This window comes from Equus caballus, chromosome 8, assembly GCF_041296265.1.
Source record: "Equus caballus isolate H_3958 breed thoroughbred chromosome 8, TB-T2T, whole genome shotgun sequence".
Classification (NCBI taxonomy): domain Eukaryota; kingdom Metazoa; phylum Chordata; class Mammalia; order Perissodactyla; family Equidae; genus Equus; species Equus caballus.
The window spans coordinates 14,540,628-14,566,219 of NC_091691.1; the positions used below are offsets into that span (position 1 = coordinate 14,540,628).

Below are 25,592 nucleotides of genomic sequence, written 5' to 3' on the forward strand. Positions count from 1 at the left end.
GAAGGAGCAAAGTCATCAATTAGGGCTCTTTGTCTGCTGTGGTGAAGGCTCCAGCGTCTGTTTCGCCCACATCTGAGCCGTTCATGGTCATGGGATAATTAATCTGTGTGTGACCCTCCCCGCAGGCTGGGGCAGCGCAGATTGGCACAGACTCAGCAACACTTCCCGAAAACCAGCAAATGCTCATGCTTCCTCGCTGGAGTGGAAACTCAGCCCAGGGCCACGCTTGCTAAACACGTTCCTGTAGGTTTGGCCTGTGCAGTGCCCAACCTGCCCAACCATACGTCATGGCCTGGTTCTTGGGAGATGAAGAGGCGGTCTAGCCCAGTGGTGTTTAGTTGGCTCTCCAGGCTGCAAGGGGTGTGGGGAGGGTTCTTCCCACTGTGGGCAAAGGTTTCTACTGGCACTTCGGAGTCAGAGACATGAAAGCAAATCAGTCTTGTAGATGTGTAATTGTGGCCACTTCCGAATCCCTCTGGGTGTTGCTTCTCCCACCCTGTAAAACGGGGATGATATTGCCCTGATCGTAGGCTTACTGTGGGCTTCACATCCTTACACGAGATGAGGCTTGGCATAAGACTGGTGCATAGTAGGTGGTCAGCGTGCTCAGATATTGGGAGCCCTTCAGGGATTTCCTTTGGGCTGAGTGTCCCAGCACGGGACCTCTCCAGGTGTCACTCGCCTTCTGTGACGCCTCAGTCAGGAGAAAAGGTTTCCATCCAGAAATTTTATAAATGGCATGACCTCAGGCAAGTTCCTTAACTGCTCTAAGTCTCAGTTTCCCTTCCTGTGAAGTGGGCACAAGGACGGTTCCCGCTTCAGAGGAGAGCTGAGGGGATTCAGCAAGAAAACGCAAACGAAGGACTTGACCCTGAGTCTAGCACAAAGAACGGCCTTGAGAAACCCTGAGTGCCACCGGCAACCCCAGCTCCACCACCACCATCACCACCATCATCATCATCGTCATCATCACAGTCCCAAGAGACGGAAGAGGAGATCTACACTAAGTGTGGGTTCCATTAGAAAAGGAAGGCTAGAGGAGGAAAGGAGGAGTGGCCAGAGAAAGAGAAGAAGAGACTATAGACCGATTTCCAGAAGCCTAGAACTGGAAGGGTCTTTGGAGATCAACAATCGACAGCTGTGTTTTACAGATGGAGAAACTGAGACCAGAAAGGGAAGCGACTTGTCCAGGATTATGCAGGGCATCAATGTTGGAGACCCCAGGCCTCCCACTCCCAGCCCGATGTCTTCCCACTCAGCCTCGCTGCCTCCATTATACGGAAAGAGCCACCAAGGGGGTCCTCAGTATGAGGGATGGAGATGAGGGTCTTTAGAACCCCCTGCCCCTGGCCTGGGGCCCTCCATGTTGCCCGTCCAGGATCTCTAATCTAGCCAAGTTCACCAGGCCTGCCCTCTGCCCTCTGGCATGCACAGTAGGCGCTGTATGGAATGGACTGACCAGGGCACCTCTGGGAGGGAGGCCATCGGGAGACCATCTGGGGGAGGCTGGCTCACCTTGGACCTGCGTCTGGTACACGATGAAGTAACTGGGGGTCCCACAGCTCTCGAACTCCTCTGCGCTGCACTTCTGGGCACAGAGCTGCTCATCCTCTCTCTCGTGGAGGGGAAATCGCGTGGTGGGGAACCCACAGTGGCAGGCAGTGCCCGCAAGGGCCGCCAGCGGGTACTCCTGGGGACAGAGTGGGACAGGAAGAGAGTCACTACATCCTGGGACTGCCCGGACTCCAAACGCATCCCCTTATTCCCTTCTCCATCGCTCTCCCAGACCTGGGGTCCCCAGACTTCATGAGTGAACCCTACTTCTATGATTTTGCCCCATCCATGTACACCCTGTGCTTTTATATTTTCCAGCTTTATTGAAGTCTAATTGACAAATAAAAGTTGCATATATTTAAGGTGCACAGCTTGATGTTTTGATATATGTATGCACTGTGAATGAATCTCCACAATCGAGCTAATCAACCTATCCATTGCCTCACTTAGTTACCATTTTCTTTTCTGTTTTCCTGTACTATTATTTATTCATTTCCTTTAAGTCAACTCGCCTTTTTGAAACTTAAATTTTAAAGGGAACTTGATATCACTCCCCAAAGTAGTGCTTGTGGAGAACCAGCACTTCCGTACATTTCCATACGGTAACGGAAAATACTGTAGAAACCAACGTCATTAAATTCTAACCAGGCACTCTGCCTGCCAAGACTCGGAGCCTGGGGTTGGGTCCATTTTTCCTGCAAAAGGGAGATGAATTGAGGGTAGAGAGGTGGGAGAGACACTTTAGCACTGAGATGAATCTTTCTCCTGGAGGACTTGAAAGAAAACTGAAGAAGAAATGCCTTTCTCCCGGTCACACATCGTGCCATGGCAAATGCCCCCAGGTCTGATGGCGATATGAAGCCCACGCTCTGGGAAAAGCTGTGTGACTTCATTCTTTGAAGCTGAGGAGGATATTGATACCTACATGTATGCACATTCTTGGTTGGCAGAGCTGCTCGCGATTGGTTTATGTGTCCTATGGAACAGCCAAATGGGAGCAGGATGGACCTGAGGTCTGGAGGGCAATGGAATGTCCCTCGTCCACTCTGCTTCTATTCCGAGCCCACAGCCCTGAATTCTCCCTGGTGGCTGGTCCAGGAATAATCTGGTAACAAACCAAGGTCGTGCCTACGTGGCTGGATCTGTGAGCTTTGCCACGGTGGGTTTGGTTTCTTTCCTAACAGATAATGAGTATGAACTGTAGCTCCTCGCTGCAGAGCAGAGAGAGAAGCCGAGACTCAGGTGGGTCAGCCTGGGCCATGACTGAGGACGTTTTCTAAGTGGTGACACATATGGGAGCCTTCTCTGACACTGTAAGCCTCAGACCCTCTGCCACTTGGCACAAGCCACTCTGTGCCCCTGCCTAGTAATCCCCTCAGTTTCACTCCTTTGGCCCCTAGGGGATCAGAATAAACTGGAAGACGGAAGTTTTCAGGGGGGCCTTCCTCTCCTCTTCCTCCTCCTGCCCACCCACACACCTTCACTTCCTTCCAGTCCTGTGTACAGCTCCACCCTTTCTTACACTGGTTTGCCCCTTGACCTCGCTGTCGCGTGTGTGTTTGTCCCCCACCTCCAGCTGATCTGTAGGTTCCTCCAAGGCCCTCAGGGGCCTCAGAGAGTGAGGAATGTCCACCTGGAGGGGATGCCATGGGGGGATTCCTCCCCGAGAGAGGGGGACCAAATGATGGTCAAACTTCCTTTAATCTCACCAGCCTTCCAGGACGCCTCTTAGGAGCAGAGCAAGCACTCAGGAAATGCTTGATGACTTGAGGTCACCTGGCTGCCCTGGAATGGCTCTTGGAAGCCTCTCTGTGGGGTCTCTAGGGTGACTCAGAAATTAAGAGCATAGATTTGGAGTCAGTCCCAGCTCTGCCGCTTGCCTATCCTGCAAGTTTGGGTGAGAGACTCTGCTGTCGGAGCCTTGATTTTGTCATCTGTGAGATGGCGATGAGAATTCCCAACTCCTAGCCTTGCAGTGAAAAGTAAGCTGTGTGACCCGTGGCGCGGAGGGCTGCACAGAGGACGTGCTCAGGAAGCAGCAGCCTCTGGGATGCTGCAGCCTCTCCGTCTTCCTGAGGGATCCTCCAGGGATTCTAAGCCTCAATGAGAGGAACGGCCAAGCAGGATGACTCAGAGCGGGTGGGGGCGTTCAGGTGTTGGGGTGCAGGCTGAGCACCCAGGAGGAGCCACAAGGCAGGCCCCCAGCAAATGCCGGTGTCCTTGAGGATACAGACCATATCTTGTTGACTTTGCATCCCCAGCACGGAGCACAGGGTCTGGCACAAAGGAGGTTCTCATTAAATGCTGGCTGAGTGGATGAAAGAAATGGGCAACCGCCTTCTTGTGGTGGGCGGGGATTGGACCCTCGTGCCATTAGCTCGTCTTGGATGAAGGATGGAGCTCCTCAGACATCACTGAGTGCCAGTAATGTGCCTAGCTCTGTGCTGGGTATTGAGGGGGCACAAAATATTTAAGGCACAGCCCCCAATCTTGTGGAGTTCACTGTCTGGCTAGGGAGGAAGGGTAAACAGTCAGCCATCAAGGATCTCAGGCTGAGAAAGGACCCATAGATGAGCCAGTCCAACTGCTATTCCATGCCAGAAGTTCTGGACGCCACGCCTGCCCTGCCTCTGCTTGCACACCTCCAGTGATGGGGAACTCACTCTGTCCCAAGGTGGGATTGTCCTTGTCCTTACTCACAATCTTCTACTCATGCTTCTAGGCCCCATTCAAATGTTACCTTAATCCCTGAAAATTCCTTACATACTGCCTCAAAGGGAAAGCAATTGACCCTGTGTAACTCCTGCGCCTTAGATCCACGGGAAACGGTCGCATCCCTCTCCCACGTCACAGATCACAGTGATGACCTCCCTCATCCCGGCAATGGCTTCTCCAGACAAGCATCCCATTCTTTCAGCGGTTCCACCCCACCCCTCCCTGGAGTTCTGTGAGCAGGACCCTGGGCTCACCTTCTCTGTGCAGAGGTCCACGCACTTGTCCACGGACATGTTCGGCATGGCGGCCGTCACAGGCAAGGCCAGGGAGAGGTTGTTGGGTCTGCGGAAGCAGCCTCGGAAGACGGCACTTCCATCTGGAGAGCCAGAGGGAGAAGGAACAGTCAGAGCTAGGCTGGGAGAACCACCTTCTGAAGGAAGCACTTGCAAGTTGAAGCCCAGAGAGGGCAAGAGTCTTGTCCAAGGTCACACAGTGAACCAAAGTGGAGACTCATGAGCTGGATAATTCAAAGAATGGTCTGCTCAACCCTGGCATCTTTGTCAACCATCCAGGTCACTAGATGTTCTTTCCGGGCCACATCATCCCCTTTTCTTGGTCAGCATTCCTATGTCTTGCTTCCTTATTATCAACGGTGACAGCTCCCCATTCAGGGAAATGACATGCCGTGGAGGGTTCTCATGGTCTCGTCAGGAGAGGGCTGAGCGTTTGAGCATTGAAGAAAGACAAAGGCCCAGGGCTGTCCTGTCACTCCTCACAGCACCAAGGTGCCCCTTGTCCTCCCATTGTCCTGGACATTAGGGGGACACTCTGGGCCACAGGAGTCTCTGCTCACTCCGGGCTGAGCACCTGCAGGCTAGAAGGGACTGATCTGTCGGAGGGACTTCCATTAGGATAACCTCATCTGGAAATATCCCAGTTGCACAATAGAAAATTTGGAGGCACTGCTCTCCCATCCATAGAAGTCGCCCCTCCACAAAATACCCAGAGGAGTTGTCTTAGGCTGGTTTCCTGGAAGCAGAACCTGAGACAGCGTTCTGCAGAGGGTGTGCTCTCAGGAAGAGGGGAAAGCCTGACAGGGCAGGGGCGGAGCTAAGCAAGCAGGAGACCTCAGCGGGGGCCCCCCTCCAGCCTGGAGTGTAAATTGCACCACAAGGTTGGCATCACTTTAAGGAAAGGGGTTTGGCCCTGTGTGACCCCCTCCCCAATGTCTGTCAGTTATTGGCTGTGGGACATAACGTCCAGGGAGAGGCTGCTCCCGTTGGGCCAAGGGTCATTTTTCACACAAAGGGCAGATGTGACCACTGGCCACCAACAGTCGCTGCAGAAAAGGGGAATTGGGTGGGCACCCATCGCATCCACTGCAGAGGGACACAAAGGTTTATCAATAAGGATGCTCATTGCAGCATTCATTTAAATTAACACGTGAGAGACTGGAAGCAACCCAGGTGCCCATCAAAGAAGTATTGGACAAATAAAGCACAGAATGTCAACACAATGGGATTCTACGCCCCTGTCAAAAATAATGGTGTGCAAGGTTACTGTGGAGAGCTGAAGATGTGTTCAAGATACGATGTTAAATAAAAACTGAGCATATAAACTCCACGTATTATAAAATGTCAGTTTTATACAAAAGTTATCTCCCAATATAAATCTCTAGAGAGACATACACCAACATGTTAACAACCATGATTATCTCTGAGTTTTGTATCAACTTGCCAGGCTATGGTGCCCAGTTGTTTGGTCAAATGTTGGTCTAGGTGTTGCTGTGAAGGCATTTTGTAGGTGTGATTAATATCTACAATTAGTTGACTTTAAGGAGACTTAAAGGAGATTACCCTTGATAATATGGGTGGGCCTCATCCAATCAGGTGAAGGCCTGAAGAGCGAAAGCTGGGGTTTCCCAGAGAGGAAAGAATTCTGCTTCAAGACTACAGCATTAAATCTTGCCTGAGTTTCCAGCCTGCTGGCCTGCCCTACAGCTTTCAGGCTTCCCAGCTTCCACAATTGCATGAGCCAATTCCTTAAATAAGTCTCTTAATACATATATTTAATTGTGGCCCCCTGCCCATTGCCTGCAGGATAACGTGCACAGTTCTCAGAAGGGCATTCCAGGGGCTTTGCCGGGTCCAGTCCTGGCTGCGCCTCCTGCCTCACACCCCCAGCCCTCACCCCTTTCACCATCCAACACTATCAAACTATTTGTATTCACCCATCACACTATGTACCTCCCCTCCCCTCCCTCCTCGCCCTCACCATGGCAGCTGCCTGGGACCCCTCTTCCCTTTTGGGTAATTCCTACCCACCTTCTGTGCACACACCCCAAGACTGAGCTACAAAAGCATGAGGCATCCGTCCCGGGGTTGGGCCCATTGTAGACAGTCAATAATTGCCCACGATTATCAGTATTATTAACACTGACATGAATACATTAATAATAATAAGGGCCACAATGAAAGAGTGCCCTGGGTACTGGGAGGATAGAGGAGAAGGCCACCCAAGAATGTCAGAGACATCGCAAAGCAGCCAGCAGACACGAGAACTCCAGTCCCGCCTTGGCTTCTCCTCCCCGGAACGCAGTGTCTTCACCAGTCAAATGCCCACAGGCAGCTCTGCTCTTTCTCACCATTGGCCTTAGGCAAGTTTCCTCTCCTTCTGGAGCCTCAGTGTTCTCTTCTCTAAAAGGGAGGCATGAATATTGGGTGGACCATTCAGAGATGAACATGAATTCATGAGGCTGGTGAGCTGTGAGTACAGTGGAAGGGGCAGGCAAGGGCCTGTGGATCTGTCTGTCTCCGTGCCACCTGCCCTTAGGCTTAACCGGAAGAGAGGAGGAGGAGAGAGTCGAATCCTTCCTTGGCCTCTTTCCACGTGATTTTCTCCTGCCTGCTGGACATCAGGAGGCCAGACTGCAAGGGTGGGAAGGGGAAGGCAGACTCTGTAAGCCCAGCTCCGCTGAGCTTGGTCTCGCTTTGACATTTAAGCATCTGCTAACGAGTCCCTGACCCTCTGAGCTTAGAGAGGAGGGCTGAGGTCAATGCCCTGAACACCAAAGAAGGTGAGGTTGTCAGAGGCCTTGAAGGGCCAGAGAGCGATCAGGAGCTATTGCTGTGAGTCTCTCTGGTCAAGGTGTGCGGGGAGAGGAACGGGCTTGGGAAGTCAGTTCCAGGAGCAGTTAACCTGTTGGATGTGGGGTCTCCTCACAGTCTTGCCCAGTCTGCCTTTGGGGGGAAACCACATGGTCACAGAGGCCTTCGTGATGTCCAGCAGGAAGGTTGGACCCCCCAGAGATCTGGGGATCGGCTTGGGGGTCATCGCTCTCTGCAGGTTGCTCTCTGTTGTGGCTTGGTGATCAGAATACTGAGAATATGCACAGTAGCCAAGACATCTAATCCTCTCACTAGCCTCAACCTTCCTAACACTCTTTTGTGATACAAAGAATTTTGGATTTCCATGGCAATAGGCAGATGCCTTCCTCTTTGCAAAAAGCTCTGGTGTCCAGCAGGAAGGGAAAAGGCTTGAAATTCAGACAGACCTGGCTCAGCCACTTCCTTAGCCACGTGTCCTTGGGCAAATGTCTTCACTTCCTGAGGCTTGGTTTCCTCATCTGTAAATGGGGATCTTCATATCTGCCCTGCATGGTTGGGCTGGGAGTCCATGCGATGGCATTTACAGGGCCCGAGACCTAACTAGGACTCAGTGAATGTCTCTTCTTGCTCCTTTCTCCATCACTTGTCTGTGATATGTGAAGGGTGGTGAGATCCTACATGGCAGGAGCTGTCAGTGCCCCATGAAGATGCTCCTGGCACTCACCATTCAAGCCTAGGCTGACAGTGACCTACAGTAAATACCCAGGATGCTGCCTTGGGGCCTGTGAGGGACAGGCTGGACCTTACAAAGAGTTAATCTCCCTGGGAGCCACCCTCAGCCTACGATGGGAGACGGCGGGAGGATGAATACTGCAGCTTCCTGCCCTTCTGGCAGGACACCTCTGAAGCACATTCTCCACCATCTCCCAGGGTTCCCCAGTGGGATTAAGCTTCAGCCGTCCTCAGTGATGACCTTCTTTGTAAAGGAGCTTGTATTGGCTCCTTCTCTTCCCTGCCCCCCTTCTCCACTCCCCTACAGGTGCACCCTGGGGTCACCTCCCAAGCAAACCAAGGCTTACATCCTTGTCTCTGGGGGAGCCCAACTCACAACATCTTGGATCTTGGGGTGTGTTTAATCCACAGGGAAATCCAGCATGGAGCTCAAGCCCACTGCTCTTCACAGACCATAGTCTGTGAGAATGGCGCCCCCTGGAGTTGTGCAGTGCACAGCCCATGGACAATAGCCACAACCCTGGGTAGTGTCTTCCTACTGACTAACGCTTACTAAAGAATGACGACAACGGAAATAACATCAGCGATTTACTGTCTGTCATCAATGCTAAGTGTGTTACATTTATTGTTTCTCAATTAACCCTCACAGCAACCCATACTATTATCCTGTTTTGCCGGCAGAGATCTTGAGATGTAACAAGATTCGATTGCTCTTCAAGGTCACACGGCAAGTAAGGAGCAGAGTTGGGATCTGGCCCCAATCTTGTCTGACATGGCACCCTAGTTTCCCACCTCTCTGCTATTCTGCGGGAGGCCTGCCCCATCCTAACGTGATTGGGCCCCAGAGACCCCATGCCAGCCACCTGAATTTCCCAGAAACCCTCTCAGGCCCCACAGTAGGGGTCCAAGGATCACAAAGGCCCATGTCCCACATTCTGATAATGTCAGCTCTTCATTGCCAGGCCAGCTGGGAGGGTGCACGACCTCAGCAGCTTGGGGTTTTTACTAGCAAGAGGTGAGCAGAGCAACTGTTCATCAACTCTCTTTGCTGGGGGCAGAGGAAGAACAGCCCGGAACCAGCTACAAGTATCTGTGAAGTCCTGTCATCTCTTTGTTCTGGGGCTTCACAAAAATGAGGTAAATGTCACCAGGCATCAGCTTAAAGCCAGGCGTGGAAGAGTTCTCCTTGGTTTGAAAGAGGCCACCACCCCCCCAGGTAATTAGGCCAAGCTCCACTGCATTAAAGATGCCGGCGAGGAGGAAAGGCAGTGAGCTGGGAGCTGCTAACGGCTCCCTAGAATCAAAGACAGATTGAATCACACAAAAAGCCTAACTCTCCGAGGAGAATTCAAACCAGCTATTTTTAGGCATCACCAAAGGCTGTTGGAATTTCCGGTAGCTTGAACTGGGTGCTGCGCAGAGTCAACTGACGAGTGTTGATTTTTGGAAGAAGGGAGCATCACAGGTACTCTGTAACAGGCACTGTGTCACGTGCTCTCTCGATTTTATCTCACTTGGTGGTCATGGCAGTCTTTAAAGGTTGGAATTGTCCCCATTTTACAGATGAAGCACTTGAGGCTCAGAAAACAAGTGGCTGGCCAAAGTCAACCCAGTGAGTAAGTGACAGAGTTGGGCTAGAAACCGTGTCTGCCTGATTTCAAAAGCTACATTGCTCCCATAGCCTTCCTGGATTTTGTTTAGGGGAAAAGAGTAAACCAATTCTCCCCCACCATCATGTAGCAGAAGGAAAATTTTCTAGCTATCATTTCTTGGCCCTACACAGCAGAACTCATGAAGGCCCATATGAATTATGAAATTCAGGGATCCCAGGCATGTATCAAGGGAAAGGAGAGGCCTCTAGGCCCAGCAGAGAAGGAGCTAGACGTGGTCTGTCCGTCCAATGAGACTTTTCACCATCATTGGAGGCTCCCCTCCAGCAGAAGTGGTTAGAATGGAGCATCTGTGAGCATGAAACACAAGTATCGCACAAAACTCCTCTTCTAACTTTCCAAGACAAAAAATGGCCAGATAGCAGTACACAAAATCCACTATGTAAATTGTGAAGCATGAGTCAAGGATGTATTTTTTTTTCAGTGATAATGTAAGCTTCATAATACTTTGAACAAGATAGAGAAGAAAAAACAAGAGGAAAAGTGCTGAACCCTGGGAGAGGCCTGGCTGCAGTCCTGGGGGCTCGGCGGCCCTAAAGGAAGGTCAGAACCATGGACAGCCACCCTCCGGATGACTTGTACGCGTTCAGTGCGGGTCTAATGAACCTTGAGACGCAGATCTTGCAAGAATCTTTCAGGCAAATGAAATTTCTTGCAACATCCTATAAAGCCATAATGTTCTCAAATCACCAGCAGGCCTCTGCCCCTGGGAGGAGAGCTACACTTGTCGACACATTTAGCAAACTGCTGTGAAAAATGTATTCCAAGCAAGAAGGAAGTTCATTTCTCGGTTCTTTTGTAACAAGGGCAAAGAGTCCATGTGACCGAGAGCCTGAGTCAAGGCAGAATAGCAGGGTGCCTGCAGACCTTTGCTCTGCCAAGCTTTTAATGCCTTCATTACTGTGGGAGAATTCCATCGCCTCAGAAACACGTAGGATGGCTCCCTACGCAAGGCGGATGCCTCACCAGCGAGGTGCTTGGGAGCCAATGAGCCTCCTTTGGATCTTCATAATCATTAAGAGTTCTGTGACACTGCTCAGGTAAACATAATTAGGACACCGTGTTGATATGAACTAATGACTCTACAAATGGAATCTGGTTTCCCCATACCTGTTTCCCGGAGTGTTTCCCATTTCTCTGCCTGATGTAGTACATGCTAGTGTCATGTGCCGGTACCTTGAAAGGCCTCCCTTTCTGATTTATTTGTGTATAAATCAGATCCCAGGAACTGGAAGCCAAGGATGCCACCGGGTCGGAGCAGAGACACTGGAGATTCCTTGTTGCTTAGAGTCAGGAAACAAGGCAGAAGGAGAGATCGGGGGTCAGGGAAGGAAGGCGTTAAGCTGGAGCCAAGGAATTCCCCCAAAAGAGAGGAGATGGGGCTCAGAATCCAATACAAGAAGTCAAGGGGTCTATAGCACTGTAGCAAGGAAGCACCTAGATTAGAAGTCAGAGACTGGGTCCCAGCCGTGCTCAGACCATAAGAAGCACTGTGACTTTGGGAAAACCATGCCTGCCTATTGTTTCCTGCAATTGCCTCTAGGCTCCTGCACACTCTATTCCTTTGCCTAGATTTCTCTCCAACCCCTTGGTGACTTGTCTTGAGTCTGGATAGACTCCTTTTCTACATCAGGCAAAGTCCTAGGCATCCTCAAGGCCCTAACCAAACAGCCCTGCTCTGTGGAGCCTCCCTGAGGGCTGGTCAATTTAACCACTCCTGCTCTGTGAGCCTCAGTTTGTAAAACTGTAAAATGGGGCATCAGTGAGGAGGGTGCTTCCAACAGGAGATTCAACACATGGCATTTGCTGGACTGGATTTCTTTTGCTCATGGCTGGAGTCTATGTTCCTCCTTTCTCCTGGAAATCTCCTTAGGATGAGATTCAGTGTAAATGTTGCTCCCTTGGCTCCTGCAAACAGAGCCCCCTGTACGTACCCCCCATGCTGGAACAGATTCCACTGGTCCTGAGTCTCTTTCTCCACCAGATGGTGAGCTCCTCGAGGGCAGGGGCTCTGCTTTATTCTCCATCCATCCTCTCCGAGCCTAATCCACGTGGGAGGCCACTAAGGGTTTTGGTTCAATGAATGGTCCCCATGTTCTCTCCGTATACCATGTTGCCAACTGGGAGCTCACCAAGAGTCCCAAAGTGACACATTGTCAACCATCCACCTCCTTATCCAAGTGACCTCCAATCTTATCTCAGCCATAGTAACCTTGAGGTTAATAGGGCTTAGATTTTCTTCTAGTCTCCAGCTGAAGGTTCCCAAGCTTCAACCCTTCTTCAGTGATGATTCAGAACAACTTGGGTGCACTTAGAGAACCCAGGACTCCACTCTCAGTAGGAATGAATGTGTTCCCCTTCTTGGACATAAGCACAGAGATTCCCTTCTCAGATGGAACAAAATGCCAGTGAGGTAATTTTGCTACTGCAGAGGTGGGCAAGCTGGGAGGTGCAGAAACATTCCTGCCAGCCTCAGGGGCCACTCTCCAGCAACCGCCCAGCCCTCCCCCTGCTGCGAGGGGAAAACACACCCTATTATAGCAGAATCCAGTGGTCTTTGTGCATCGAGGCTTGTATATTTCAGCTGATCGAAAAATCTTTGATGGTCCATGACAATGACACTATACCATTGATCACACATAATAGTATGTGTGTGTGTGTGTGTGTGTGTGCATGCGCACACACACACGAGAGAGAGAATGTCCAGATTACCCAGCCAATCTTAATATGAACCAGAAGGAGTTTTGGCTAATATCTGGCTAACGACGTACACAGCTCAATTCTTATTATCTCATCCACTAGACGTTTCAGTGGCAGTTGCTTTCCCTCTGCATACCCATTACTCTAAGGCCATCTCTTCCAATGATGAAAGTCACCATCAAAATAACATAAATATTGGCGTAAAGGGATCCCTGGTGAGGATGATAAATCTGCTGTCAAATTAAAATCTCACTATGTTAATGGCCAAACCAGAAACTTGCTGTGTGGACATCCTCCAGCCTGGATTTCACACAGCACCTCTGCCCTCTGCCAGCCAGGCCTTCAGACCCGGGTGAACTGGGGTGACCTGGGGAGGTAGATGGTGCACCCGTTTGTAGAAACCAGCCCCTTTGCAAAGGGTCAACGTGTTTGACCCCATTGCAGAGCAAATCTTGAACGGGGTTCCCAAAACTCGGGATTTGGAAAACAGAACATTATCAAGCAAACTGACAATGAATTTTTATAAACAATGACACTCGCATGGAAGAGGCGTCTCCTTGCCTACAGACAGGCGTTAACATTCTGCCAAATCCACCTGTGCGGGCAGGCCTACATCCTGGGTGGGGCTTGTCAGCTTGGCTGAGGTCTAAGGCCTTATTGTTCAAAGTGTGGTCCACGGACCAGCATCCAAGCATCACCTGGGAGCTCCATAGAAACGCAGAATCTCACCCCGACCAGCTGAATCAGAATCTGCATTTTAACAAGATCCACACGGGGTTCACTGGCACATTCAAATTTGGGAAGCGCTGGGCCAAGGGTTAGTGATGTGGCTGTGGATTCCTGTTCCTGCTTCTGGACTGCGTCAGAAGGGTAACCAGGAGAAACCCAAGCCTCCATCTTTCGTCAAGGCCCATTAGCTCTTTCTGTAGGTCAGAGGGTCACCTTTAATTAGACTGTGTGACATTGGGCGGGTTTACTTGAATTCATTAAGCCTCAGTTTCCTCACTGTAAAATGGAGATAATTAACAATGGTAACCACGTGGAAGGCAGTAGTGACGGTAAATGAGATCGGGCCTGCGGTGGGCTCAGCAGAGTGCCAGGCACACAGCAGATTCCCCCTAAACAGAGATTAACTGCTATTTGACACCCAGAGAGGGGACAATGGAACAGTGTCCACAGAAGAGGGGCCAGCTCCTATCCTCTCCTGTTCATGCCTGTCCCTCCCTCAGTTTGGAAATTGAAGGTTTTTTCCAACAAGCTTGAATCCCTGAGAAGTGAGGGGTAAATTCTCTCCATGGGAGCATTCAAGAGGTGAGCTCTGCAGTTGGCTTGAACCCTCGGCTGCTTACAAGCTGTGTGACACCGAGCCTCAGTTTCCCCATTGGTAAAATGGGAGCAGAGGAAGAATAGTGTCCATTTCAAGGGTCACTGTGAGGTTTGCACGTGCTATTCCATATAACGCACTTAGAAAAGGAAGGAGTGTTTGCTGTTGTCATTGTCATTGTCACCCCCATCATCCTCATTAGAGACAACCTGCTTTCAGAAAATCAGGCTCTAGGTTGGTTTGTCAAGGTGGAAGACGGGTGAGAAAGAGGGGTGCACGGGCCCAGAAGGCAGCTCAGGAGGGGAGGGAGAGCAGAGAGCACGTGGAAGCAGTCGAAGTAGCTGGAGCAAAAGTCCCTGTGAGGGGTAGAGTGGGGGGCGAGGCTGGGGCAGGGCTGTGGCGGCCTTGGAGGGCAGCCAAGGGCTTGGAGGGATGGGGAGCCATGGAAGGTGCAGGGCAGACATGCAGGTGGGCGAGGGTCATGGCCAGCAGGCCAAGGGAGGAGCTGCAGAGAGGGGCCGACTCACGTACACCTGCGGGCCGACTCCTGGGCCAGCTGCAGCCGGTAGACGGACAGGCGGTTGGCGCCACCGCACACGCTGCCCCGCTCGCCCTTGCACTCCATGTCGCACTCAGCCTCGCTCACGTTTGTCGCCTGGATCTTGTGGCCGCAGTAGCACTCGGCGCCGAACTCCAGCCCGGCATACAGGTAACCCCTGGGGGAGGCTGCTGTCAGGCCAGGGCAGGTCCCACCCTGGAGACCCCAGGGACAGGGAGACTCACCCGGCGTGGAGACCCAGGGGATGGGAGGGCTCTGGGGACCAGAACCCCCAGGGACCACCCACCTGCCTTCATCCAGCTGATGTCTTACACCCCATACACCTGCCCACACAGACACACCATGTCCATATTCACACCGCTGTACACACCATCAGCACATGGCATGCTTCACACACACACCCAGACACCATGTCCATATTCACACCGCCGTACACACCATCAGCACATGGCATGCTTCACACACACACCCAGACACCATGTCCATATTCACACCGCCGTACACACCATCAGCACATGGCATGCTTCACACACACACCCAGACACCATGTCCATATTCACACCGCCGTACACACCATCGGCACATGGCATGCTTCACACACACACCCAGACACCATGTCCATATTCACACCGCTGTACACACTGTCAGCACATGGTTGACACCCCTCCATCCATGGTCCTCCCACCCCAAGCCACTCTCTTGCTCCTCCCTGTTTAGAGCCATGAGCCAAACACAGCCCCAGAATCCAGCCCCTTTATTCCAGGAAACACCCCAGGAAGGATGTCTCTATGTCCCTTGAGAGAAGCTGGAGCAAGGGGAGGGGGCGTGGACTCTCGTATCCCTTTGGAAGATGGCAAAACCGAGGTCACATACCCAGCCAAGTAAAAAATTCCCTCCCCTAAAACAAACAAAAAAAAAATCCAGGGACTGCAAGGTTTTCAACTTTTTTTTAGAGCCATGGAATCGTTTCCTAAAAAGGACTCTCAGTAGACACTCGTGTAAACAGATGAAAGGGGCGTTGCTTGCTCCGGTTCCAGGGGATGGGTACGGAGGGACGGGTGTAGGACCAGCCCTGCTCAGCCCTCTTGCCCACGGCGGCCTCTGGCATTCTCCAGAACCACGAGGGCTCCTCGGGGGGCAGCCTGCAAAACACAGGCCACGCGAGGCAGAACGAATGGGAGCTGTCAGCGCACATCTTCACTCTGGACTCCTGGCGGCCAGCTGGAGAGACAGACCCACCCAGACTCGTGCCTCCACACACCCTGGCTACTTGGGGTAGCAATATCCCCATCGTCTCCTGGGCAGCTGCAGCAAGAGCAGCTTGAACTAAGTGGGCATCTTGGTGCCTGGACCCCACTGAAATCCTGGAGCTGGGCCAGCCTCGTTCATCCACCTGTCTGTCTCAGTCCTCCTGTCTCTCTCAAGCCCTGGTTCTCAGACGCCCCTCTTGTATAATTGGACCCTCTGATAGAAGGAGCACTTCCTAAGGAAAAGGCCCAGTGGGTGTTATCAATTCCAAAGCAAGTGGCAGTCTGTCACTCTGAGGCAGAAAGGATGAAGTCTGAGGCGGAGGAGAATGGAGGCCCAGGGAGACCCATCCAGAAGGGAGTTCAACAGCTGCTTGGCCAGGGAAAAAACAATTAGGGCAAGGGACCCCACAGGTCGGGAGGGGTGGGGTTTTAAAGCGTGTTCACAGATTCTCGGACACTCCTTCCTCTGAGAGCTGGAGCGTCATTCACCTCTCCTTGAGTGTGGGCTGGAAATCGTGACTCACTTCTCACGAATAGAAGGTGGTGGAGGAGATGCTGTGTGACTTCCAGGACTAGGTCATGCAATGCGTTTGGGCCTCCTCCCTGCTCTCTGCCTCGGATCGCTCTCTCTGGGGGAAACCAGCCGCCATGTTGGGAGGACCCTCAAGCAGCCCGTGGAGAGAGGCCCATGTGGGGAGGACCTGAGGCCGCCAACCAACAGCCATGCGAGTGCCCGTCCTGGAAGAGGATGCCTTGGCCCCGCCAAGGCCTCAGAAGCCTGCAGCCCCCACTGACATCTCGACCGCAACCTCCTGAGAGACGCAGAGGCCTCATCACCTGACTAACCCACTCCCCAGTTCCCAATTCCTAATATTCAGAAGCCACGTGGGGTAATAAGTGTTTTCTGTATGAAGATGCTAAATTTGGTGACGATTTGTTACACAGCAATGGATAACTAAGGATAGGAAGGGAAATGGAGGCAGCCTCGATATCCTTAGGGCCACCCATGCGTCCCTGAGAGGGACCCAGACTACTGGCTCGGGTCTCACTGCTGTCACCTTGGCCAGAAGGCTTTTTCAGAAATTAAAATGGATCACACCTCTCCATTGCCTAAAACCCCCAGAGCTTCCACCGCACTCACACAGACACCCAGGTGGCTTAGCTCGGCCTGCAAACCCTCCTGTTAGTGATTCTTTTTTTTTTTTTTTTAAGATTTTTAATTTTTTTTCCCTTTTTCTCCCCAGAGCCCCCCAGTACATAGCTGTATATTCTTCGTTGTGGATCCCTCTAGTTGTGGCATGTGGGACACTGCCTCAGCGTGGTTTGATGAGCAGTGCCGTGTCCACGCCCAGGATTAGAACCAACGAAACACTGGGCCGCCTGCAGCAGAGCGCGCGAACTTAACCACTCGGCCATGGGGCCAGCCCCCTGTTAGTGATTCTTTAACCTGGATCCCCCTTAGAAGCACCTGGGGGACATTTTTTAAATGCCACACCTGGGTCCTGACCCCAGAGAGTCTAATTTAACAGGCCTGGGGCGCCCCGGGCAGCACACGTTTTGAAGTGTCCCATGTAATTCCAATGTGCCGTCGGCTGTGAAAATCAGAGCAGCGGTAGACACGGTATTCGAAAAGATGCTGCTAAGGCCAATGTCAAAGGGTGTGCTGCCTATATTTCCTTCTAAGAGTTTTATGGTTTCAGGTCTTACATTCAAGTCTTTAATCCATTTTGTGTTGATTTTTGTGCATGGTGTAAGGGAATGGTTTACTTTCAATCTTTTGCGTGTGGCTGTGCAGTTTTCCCAACACCATTTATTGAAGAGACTCTCCTTTCTCCATTGTATGTTCTTGGCTCCTCTGTCAGAGATGAACTGTCCTTAGCTGTGTGGTTTTATTTCTGGGCTTTCAATTCTGATCCATTGATCTGTGTGTCTGTTTTGGTGCCAGTACCATGCTGTTTGGATCACTATAGCTTTGTAGTACATTTTGAAGTCAGGGAGTGTGATGCCTCCAGCTTTCAATTAAAAAGGACAAAATTGTCCCATTTGCAACGACATGGATGGACCTGGAGGGTGTGATGTCAAATGAAAAAAGCCAAAGAGAGAAAGACAAATAGTGTGTGATTTCACTCATATGTGGAAAATAACAAATACATGGATAAAGAGAACTGATTAGTGGTTATCAGAGGGGAAGGGCGTTGGGGGGTGGGCAAAAGGGACAGAGAGGCACGTATGTACGGTGATGGATAAAAATTAGACCACTGTGGGTGAGAACGATGAAGCGTATTCAGGAACTGATAAACAATAATGTACACCCGAAATCACACAATGTTATAAAGGATTATAATCCCAATATAACTACTCAAGAAAAATCAGAGCAGCGGTGCTCCAGTCGTGGTCCCAGAAACAGCAGCATCCTTATCATCTGGGAAGTTGTTAAAAATGCAAATTCTTGGGCCCCACCCCAAACCTGCCGGATCAGAAAGTGGGGGTGGGGCCCAGCAGTCTGTGTTTCGAAAGATTCCGGGTGATGCTATGCACGCTCCAGGTTGTGAGCCCCTGTCCTACACGATCTGGTCCCCCGTCTTCCCCAAGCCCCACCCACCTCCCCATTCTCACCTCCCCTGCTCCTCCCTCTGCCGACGCGGCTACAGTCATAGGCTCCTGATGCTCAAACATGACTGCACGTTCCTGCCTCAAGGCCTTTGCCCTGCTGTTTCTCTGCCTGGGACCCAAACGCTGCTCTTCATGAGTTGCTTCCTTCTTGCCCTCCAGGTGTGCGCTCTGTGTCCCACCTGCAGGTGCCATCCCCGACCGCCCTCCTAATGCCACCTCCCCCACCAGGCACTCTTCCCACATCCTCACTTATTTCTTATAGCTCTCATCATATTCTCCATGACAGCGACCCTGTAGGTCACATCCATTTCCTGGGATAATGCCTGGTGTATGATGGGTGTTTAACAAATATTTGTTGAGTGACTGTAGACCACTCCCCAGGTTAATACTCTCCAGTGGTTCCCCATTCCCCGCAAGGCCGATGCTTTAGTTGGCATTCAAGGCCCCGTGTCAGTGGGCTTCTGCTCCTGACAACTCTCCTGGGACCTTCTGCGTACCCCACACTGCCTACCTGAGGATGCTGAGTATTTAGGATGTTTCAGGAGTTCTGGTCTTTGAATTTGCTGTTATTTCTGTCCTGTGGTGACTACCTAGAAAACTCCTATTCATCCTTCAAAACCTGGCTCAAGATCTCACCTTTATCACTCTTCCCGAGCCCTCCATGTGGAGCCCTCCATTCCTCCAACCTTCATGACCCCCCTGCACCTCGTCCAGCACTCCCAGCCTAGCACCCAGCACTCTTGATAGCTGCACAGCCCAGTTTCCTCCGCTGTGGAATGTCAACCATAACACTCCTGGCTCGTAGGGGTCTTGTGGGCGTTAAAGAGTTAATATTTGCAAAGCGCTCAGCACAGCGCCTGGCACAGAGCAAGCGCCCACTAAGTGGAAACTGTTGCTTGCTTCGGCCCAAGCCTGTCCATGCCTCTATCTCCCCAACTGGCTGGGGAGCCCCTGAGAGCCCTGAGAGCAGAGCTGGGGCTGACTCATCTCTGCATCTCCAGCTCCTGAAGCCCACGTGGGCAGCCGATAGATATCTGCTGAACCGAACCGAATTACACAAGTTGATCTGACTCATCTTCCGATGGACGATCCCCTTGGCTGCCGCCTCCTCAGAGAAGTCTCTCCTGACACCCCGGGTGGGTTGGGGGCCTCTTCTGTGTTTCCACAGTCTGCGATTTAATCTGCCTCAACCCCATCTCACTATACTGCCCTTTTCTGGTTTCACGCCTGCCCCCCACCCCAGGCTGTGAGCCCCACGATGGCAGGGACTCTGTGGAATTCACCTCTGTCTCCCCAGAGCTTGAGAAATAAATGGATGAATCAGTATCATCAAGGGCTGAGAACCTTTCCCCAGCTGGAGTGGGTTCTGGGCTAGGACCACAGTGGTGGACTGCACAGGCAGCTCATGATAAAGGGGACAGTGCTTCCTAATCAGGGACAGAGCGGGGAGTCCCTCGGCCACCCGCTTGCCCGTTTCCATTCCAGTCATGTGGCTGAGGTCCTTCACACCTTGTGGCCTCCAGAGCCAGCAGCCAGAATCTGGCTTGGCTTATCAGAGGCCTCTTCACAAGCCACTGCAGGTCAAGGGACCCAGGACACAAGGGGAGGAGAAGGACAGCTCACTCCCTGGTGCCCCCAGGGCAGCAATGCCAGTGCCCAGGCCTGGGATGAGGGTCCTGTCCCTGTTTCCCAGTCCTTTGGAGCCTCGTCTCCTCTTGGAAAGTCAGCTCCCTCCCCTGTGGCATGTTCTGATCCAGAACATCACTTTCTTCTCCTGTCCATTGTCTGGACAGGTGGGTGTTTCTTCCTGGGGGAAAAGCAAGGGTTTCTCTTCTTGGAATCTCCCGCCTCACCCCTCCCACGGGCATCTCACATGCCTCACGCTCAGACTTACACCTGCACGCACATCAACACCCACTCGTGCTTCTCCCACACACAAGCATCATTCTGGCCGCTTGCACACATTCACACAGTCTCCTGCACACACGGCCACTATGACTTGGAGATAATTATGTATTGGCATTAAGCTCACAAACATGACCAGCTGACCTTGCACACTGCATGCCACGCACTCAACCCCAGGCACAGCCCCACTTGACCGCACAATTGCAAACTCCCACAGACCAGCTCGCAAACAGTCCTGCTCACTGGCATGCATGTGTGCGTGCATACACACGTGTGCACACACCCCCTCGCATCACTCTCTCCTTGTGGCCATATGCTCATGCCCGTCCATGGAAAAGTCAAGAACACCACAGGACAGGCAGGAACCTGAGGAGGAAGGGGTTGGAGATGAATGGAGCCTGGAACATCAGGCCCTACCGTTCTGCACAGTTGTCCTGGCAACGGAAGATGGTCATCTTCTTGTAGTCGAAAAAGGACACGCCTCGCAGGGCCCGGCTCTGGGTGTCATCCAGGTAGCAGCCGATGTACTTGGCTTTGGGGAGAGGAGAAAAGCCAGATTTGGCTGGGTACGAAGCTGAAAGAGTTACAGGAGTAACCGGTGTGCCACTGGCTACGTGGACTTGTTGACCTTAGGCTATCAATCCCATCCTCTGAGCAGAGAGGCACAAACAAGTGAGACCGACGGTCATGTGCATTGGCAGAAACTGACCCACGAGGGCAGGGGAGTCCAATGGGTAAGGCTGTGGGCCCTGGAGGCCAGCAGAGAGGAGGAGGGGACCCTCCTGCAGAGAGGCTTAAACTCAAGCCCCCGGACTCTACTGGCAGCAACTGGGCACCTAGGAACCCAAGGCAAGGTCATTCCCTAAGCACCAAGCAGATGAGACAGATTAAGGCAGCTCTGAGAAGCTCAACTTTTGACAGCATAGGATCATTTCTACAAGTTGCCTTGAGATATTTATTCTTCCTCGAAAGGAACACTGTACTTGGATATCTCGAGGTCTAGGTTTTCATCTCACTTTCATTACCTTCTAGCACTGGACTAGTGAGTTTGGGCCAGTTAACCTCTCTGAGGCCTAGTTTTCTCCACAGAGGGGGTGAAAATACCAACCTGGTGAGGTTGAAATGGAACAATTTGCGTAAATGTCTCTACCATAGTGTCTTGCATGTAATAGACACAAGGTTCAGGAGAGTGGAATAAGAAACTGGCCATTCACAATGCAGTGTAGGTACTTGACAGTTTGCCTATATTGGGGGCCAAGGTGAATACTTCCATTCAAAGGAAAATTTTAAATTATGTAGAACACCCATCTAATTATAAACCATTTCTTAGTTTTCTTAAAGCAGTAAACATTTTCCTGTACTTCACGGTAAATAGTAATTCTTACACATGAAGATGGCACTTTACAGTTTATAAGGTCTTTTCCCGTATGTTGTTACAATTATTATAATTAATTTGGACATGCACTTTGCTAAATGCTTTGCACATATTGTCTTATTGAATCCTTACAATGGTCTTATGTGGTAAGTGCTAATATTCCCATTCTGTACAGAAGAGGAAACAGGCCCAGAGAGGTTAAGTCACTTGCCCAAGGAAACACAGCTTGTACATGTGAAGCCAGGACTGGATGCAGGCAATCCGGCTCCAGAGACTATGTTCTGAACTCCTGCTGGCTTATTCTCGAATCTGGGGATCTCTGCAATGACCCAAGTGAAGTGGGGAGCACTGGCTTTCCCGCGCTCTTTTCTTAGATGATCAAACAGAGGCCCAGAAAGGTGAAGCGGCCTGGCCGAGACCCGCAGCTGACCGGTGTTAGAACAAAGATTTAAATCAGGTCTAGGGGGCCCCACACCCGTTCTCTTTCCACTGCTCCACTTGGAGGTAACTGCAGGTTGGACCGAGGACCCAGCAGCCCTTGGAACTAAACGGCCGTCATAAAGAATGATGGAGGAAAGTGCGACACGCCACTTGATCACTCTCCCTGCCGAGACAGCTGTCTATTTAAACTGTGGGCTTCCTGCCCGCCTTGCGCCCCTGGGAGAGCAGAGTCTGGTGGAGGATGCCGGCTCCTTACAGAGCGATCGTGGGCCTCAATGCCACGCTGCTAAGTGCAGAATTTGTCAGTCCCGCTGGAGACGCGCCTCGACCTCGATCACCTTGAATTTCTTTCATAAGACGGAGGTGATTTGTTCGAACAGTCCATCTTTAAAAGAAACACGCCTCCTCGAGCGGGCACATCAGACGGTGACAGCTCAGGAGAAGCCTGCATCTCGTCACTGGGCTTGTTCAACGACAAACGTCCTTCCTGTTACAGATGGAGTCACGTCCCCGCGACCCGGGGCATGCGTGCTGTTCACACCCGAGCTGGGAGAGGGAGCGTCCACGGGCCACACTGGTGACGGCTGCACACCAACCTTAGCCCAATAGTTCACTGGAGGACAGAGTGTCCAAGGAGGCATTGTAAGGCAGAGGAGGGGGAAAAAGAAGAGGGAGATGGAGGGAGGAGAGAGGGAGGAAGGGATGGGACAGAGGGAGAGGACATGGAGAGAGAGAGGAAGGGGAAAAAGGCTACTTTGGCAGCAAGAGTTCTCTGTCATCAGATCAACAGACTGCGTGTGTGTGCATGAGAGAGAGGAGCAAAACTCTCACATGTTGAGGACCTACTATGTGCTGTCCACTTCGCTATGGGACCTGCCTAATTTGTTTCATTCGACTCTCACACCCTTCTTGTTAACCCACTTTATCGATGCAGCAAATGATCGCAGTGACTATGACATCTGTCTGCCTTAGACGTGAATCTCAGGTCTGGCATAGGGTACGTGCTCTCACCTGAGAGGTGAGGTCACTCGTCACGTTGCTTCTGTCCTTCCTCTGTTCCACGTGGCATTAGAAGCTACGGCATCTGCCCAGGTGCCTACAGCTTGTCAGCGTTTCACTTAAAATTTAAGCGCAGGCCTGTCCTCCACCCATTCTACACTCGGGGAGGTTTCACTTCCTTGCGGCCCACAGGCCCCAGGATCATAAGGAGCCGCGTGGAGACGTGATGGGGAGGAACGCTCGTGCTCCAGAGATGCCGGGCTTGGATCTGGATGAACTATGGCTGTGGGCGGTGTCACCTTAGGCTGCGGGTAGGTGTGTTTGTCTCTATGTGGGACATTGGACTGTGTGAGATGAGATTTTTCTAATCAAATTAATGGGAGCCAGGGTGTGCATGCGTGTACATACACATGCCCACTGTGCAGGGAGGGCGTGGACTGTAACGGTACCATCCGCACCCTCAAAGCACCCCTTCCTCCTATTTTCCTATTAAAAGACCTTGACCACGGGGTCTGGTCTTGACCATGGGGAGATGCTGACCTTGACATGGCCAATCGTATTGTCACCCCCACCAGCCAGTGATTGGTTGCTCCGGGGAAGGGCCATGACCCATTCCCTGGATTCTTATAGATTAAATGTGGGAGAAGGAAATCTGTCTCCCATGGGTCATGACGTTGGCATCCTGTAAGCCCAGAGCCACCACTGCCACCATCCCTGGAACCAAAGTCAGTCTGTGTCGGAGGAGAACCAAGCCAGAGAGAGACAAGCAGAGAGGAGAACAGAGAGAGCAGGGCACAATCCATTCATTTAAAAGTCCAGCCTTGGGGCCGGCCCGGTGGTACAGCGGTTAAGTTCGCATGTTCTGCTTCAGCGGCCTGGGGTTCGCAGGTTCCGTTCCCGGGTGTGGACATGGTACCGCGTGGCAAGCCATGCTGTGGTAGGCGTCCCACATATAAAGTAGAGGAAGATGGGCACAGATGTTAGCTCAGGGCCAGTCTTCCTCAGCAAAAAGAGGAGGACTGGCAGCAGATGTTAGCTCAGGGCTAATCTTCCTCAAAAAAAAAAAAAGAAAAGAAAAGAAAAGAAAAGAAAGTCCAGCCTTTTTCAGAGTTTGGTGACAAGACAGAACACATTTTCTCCTTTAGCTCCAGCTGGTTCAACATGGTTGTTTGTCCCTTGCCACCAAAGGAGCACTGACCAATATGCTGATCCTCAAGCTAAGTTGCTTGAGTCCACCCGCTGGGAGGGTCTGGACCAAAGCCGCAGGCAGGCCTGTCTATCCAAAGCTGCCCCTTCCCATGGACCACACTGAGTCTCGGCTTGAGAGGAGGGCATCTCCATCCTCGCCTGAGAGGCCTGCGCGGGGGAAGATGGAGAGGGAGGGTCCCTTAGGAAAAGGGCTGGGACTTGACTGTAGGGCCATCCTCCTGAAGCCTGAGCTTTTACAGGCTCTCTTAGCCTCCCACTGGGCCAGCCTCAGGCTGAGACGGGCGCACACAGCAGGTACTCAACGACCTGCTGATGAGCAGATGACCCTCCATTTCCTCATCTGTCAACAGGAGGGAGAAAAAGATACCCGACCCTTCCTCAATGCTTGGAGAAACACAGGCGCGGTCCGCAAGGTGGCCTGATGAACGGGCTGAGCTCTGTGGGTCAGGATACGGACCTGAGTCAGCTTCCTCCCTGTGCTGAGCGAGGGCTGGCGACTCCCTCCCCACTGACCCTTCAGGGCAGGCTGTGGCCCTGTCTCTAGAATCGGGTCACCCCGCTGAGCACCAAGCTCACCAGCCTGGGTACCGCCAGCCCACCTGAGCCGTTTTCCCAGGGCCCCGCCTTCAGATCCCGCGGTGGTGGCAGAATCTCCCCCCGGGTTGGAGATGAGGGGAGAGGTCAGGTGTGTACAACAGGGGCAAACCCACAGCCACTTGAGGGTGGATTAACCGCCGAGTTCACACCATCTATCAGCTCGTCTCCACAGCCCACAAATATCGCTGAAACGGCACAGTCGCCTAGCCGGGCTGTTTACCTTAGGCACAGAGGCCAGTGAGGGAGGGGCGAGCCCAGGAGGGCACAGCCATCTGGAAAGGAACCCTCCTGCCGGTGTGTTTTTCTTTCCTTTACTTTTTTCCTTTGCTTCAATTAATCCTCCTTTTCAAAAAATTTTGCTGTCTTCAATAATGGTAACTTGTTAAAAGGGTAGCTAAACAGGAGCTAATTTGTATTTCTCTTGTTTACTGTCTGTGAGTCAGTTGACAAACAGGAGGCATTACAGTGTACTGGAAGGAGAACACTTTTGGAGTCAACCCGATCTGGGTTCGAATCCTGACACTGCCGTATCCTTGCGGTATATTACTCAAGCTCTTGGAGATCACACTTCCCCTGCCTGAAAAGTGGGAATAAAAAAATAGGGGTGTTCTGGCTTGAATTGCGTAAAAAAAAAAAAGAAAGATATGTGGAAGTCCTGAGCCCAGGATCTCAGAATGCGACCTTCTTTGGAGATAGGGTCGTTGCAGACATAATTCATTGTTATGAGGTCATACGGGAGTCGGGGGGCAATCCAGTATGTCTGGTGTCCTTCTAAGAAGATGGCTTTATGAAGACACAGGCGCACAAGGAGAAGGCCACGTGAAAACAGAGGCACAGATTGG

The 25,592-nt window shown here is 51.8% G+C and overlaps 1 protein-coding gene across 3 annotated transcripts in view; it reads right to left on the reverse strand.

The window, feature by feature from the left end:
• Positions 1-25,592, reverse strand: part of WSCD2 (WSC domain containing 2) — a 108,647-nt gene that overhangs the window by 20,152 nt on the left and 62,903 nt on the right. For all 3 annotated transcript variants that reach the window (XM_023646990.2, XM_070275351.1, XM_070275350.1), the window contains 4 exons: positions 20,547-20,661; positions 14,334-14,518; positions 4,524-4,645; positions 1,516-1,690 (listed from right to left, as the gene is read on the reverse strand). In XM_023646990.2, the coding sequence (XP_023502758.1) occupies positions 1,516-1,690; positions 4,524-4,645; positions 14,334-14,518; positions 20,547-20,661 (597 nt within the window). The remainder of the gene's footprint in view (positions 1-1,515; positions 1,691-4,523; positions 4,646-14,333; positions 14,519-20,546; positions 20,662-25,592) is intronic.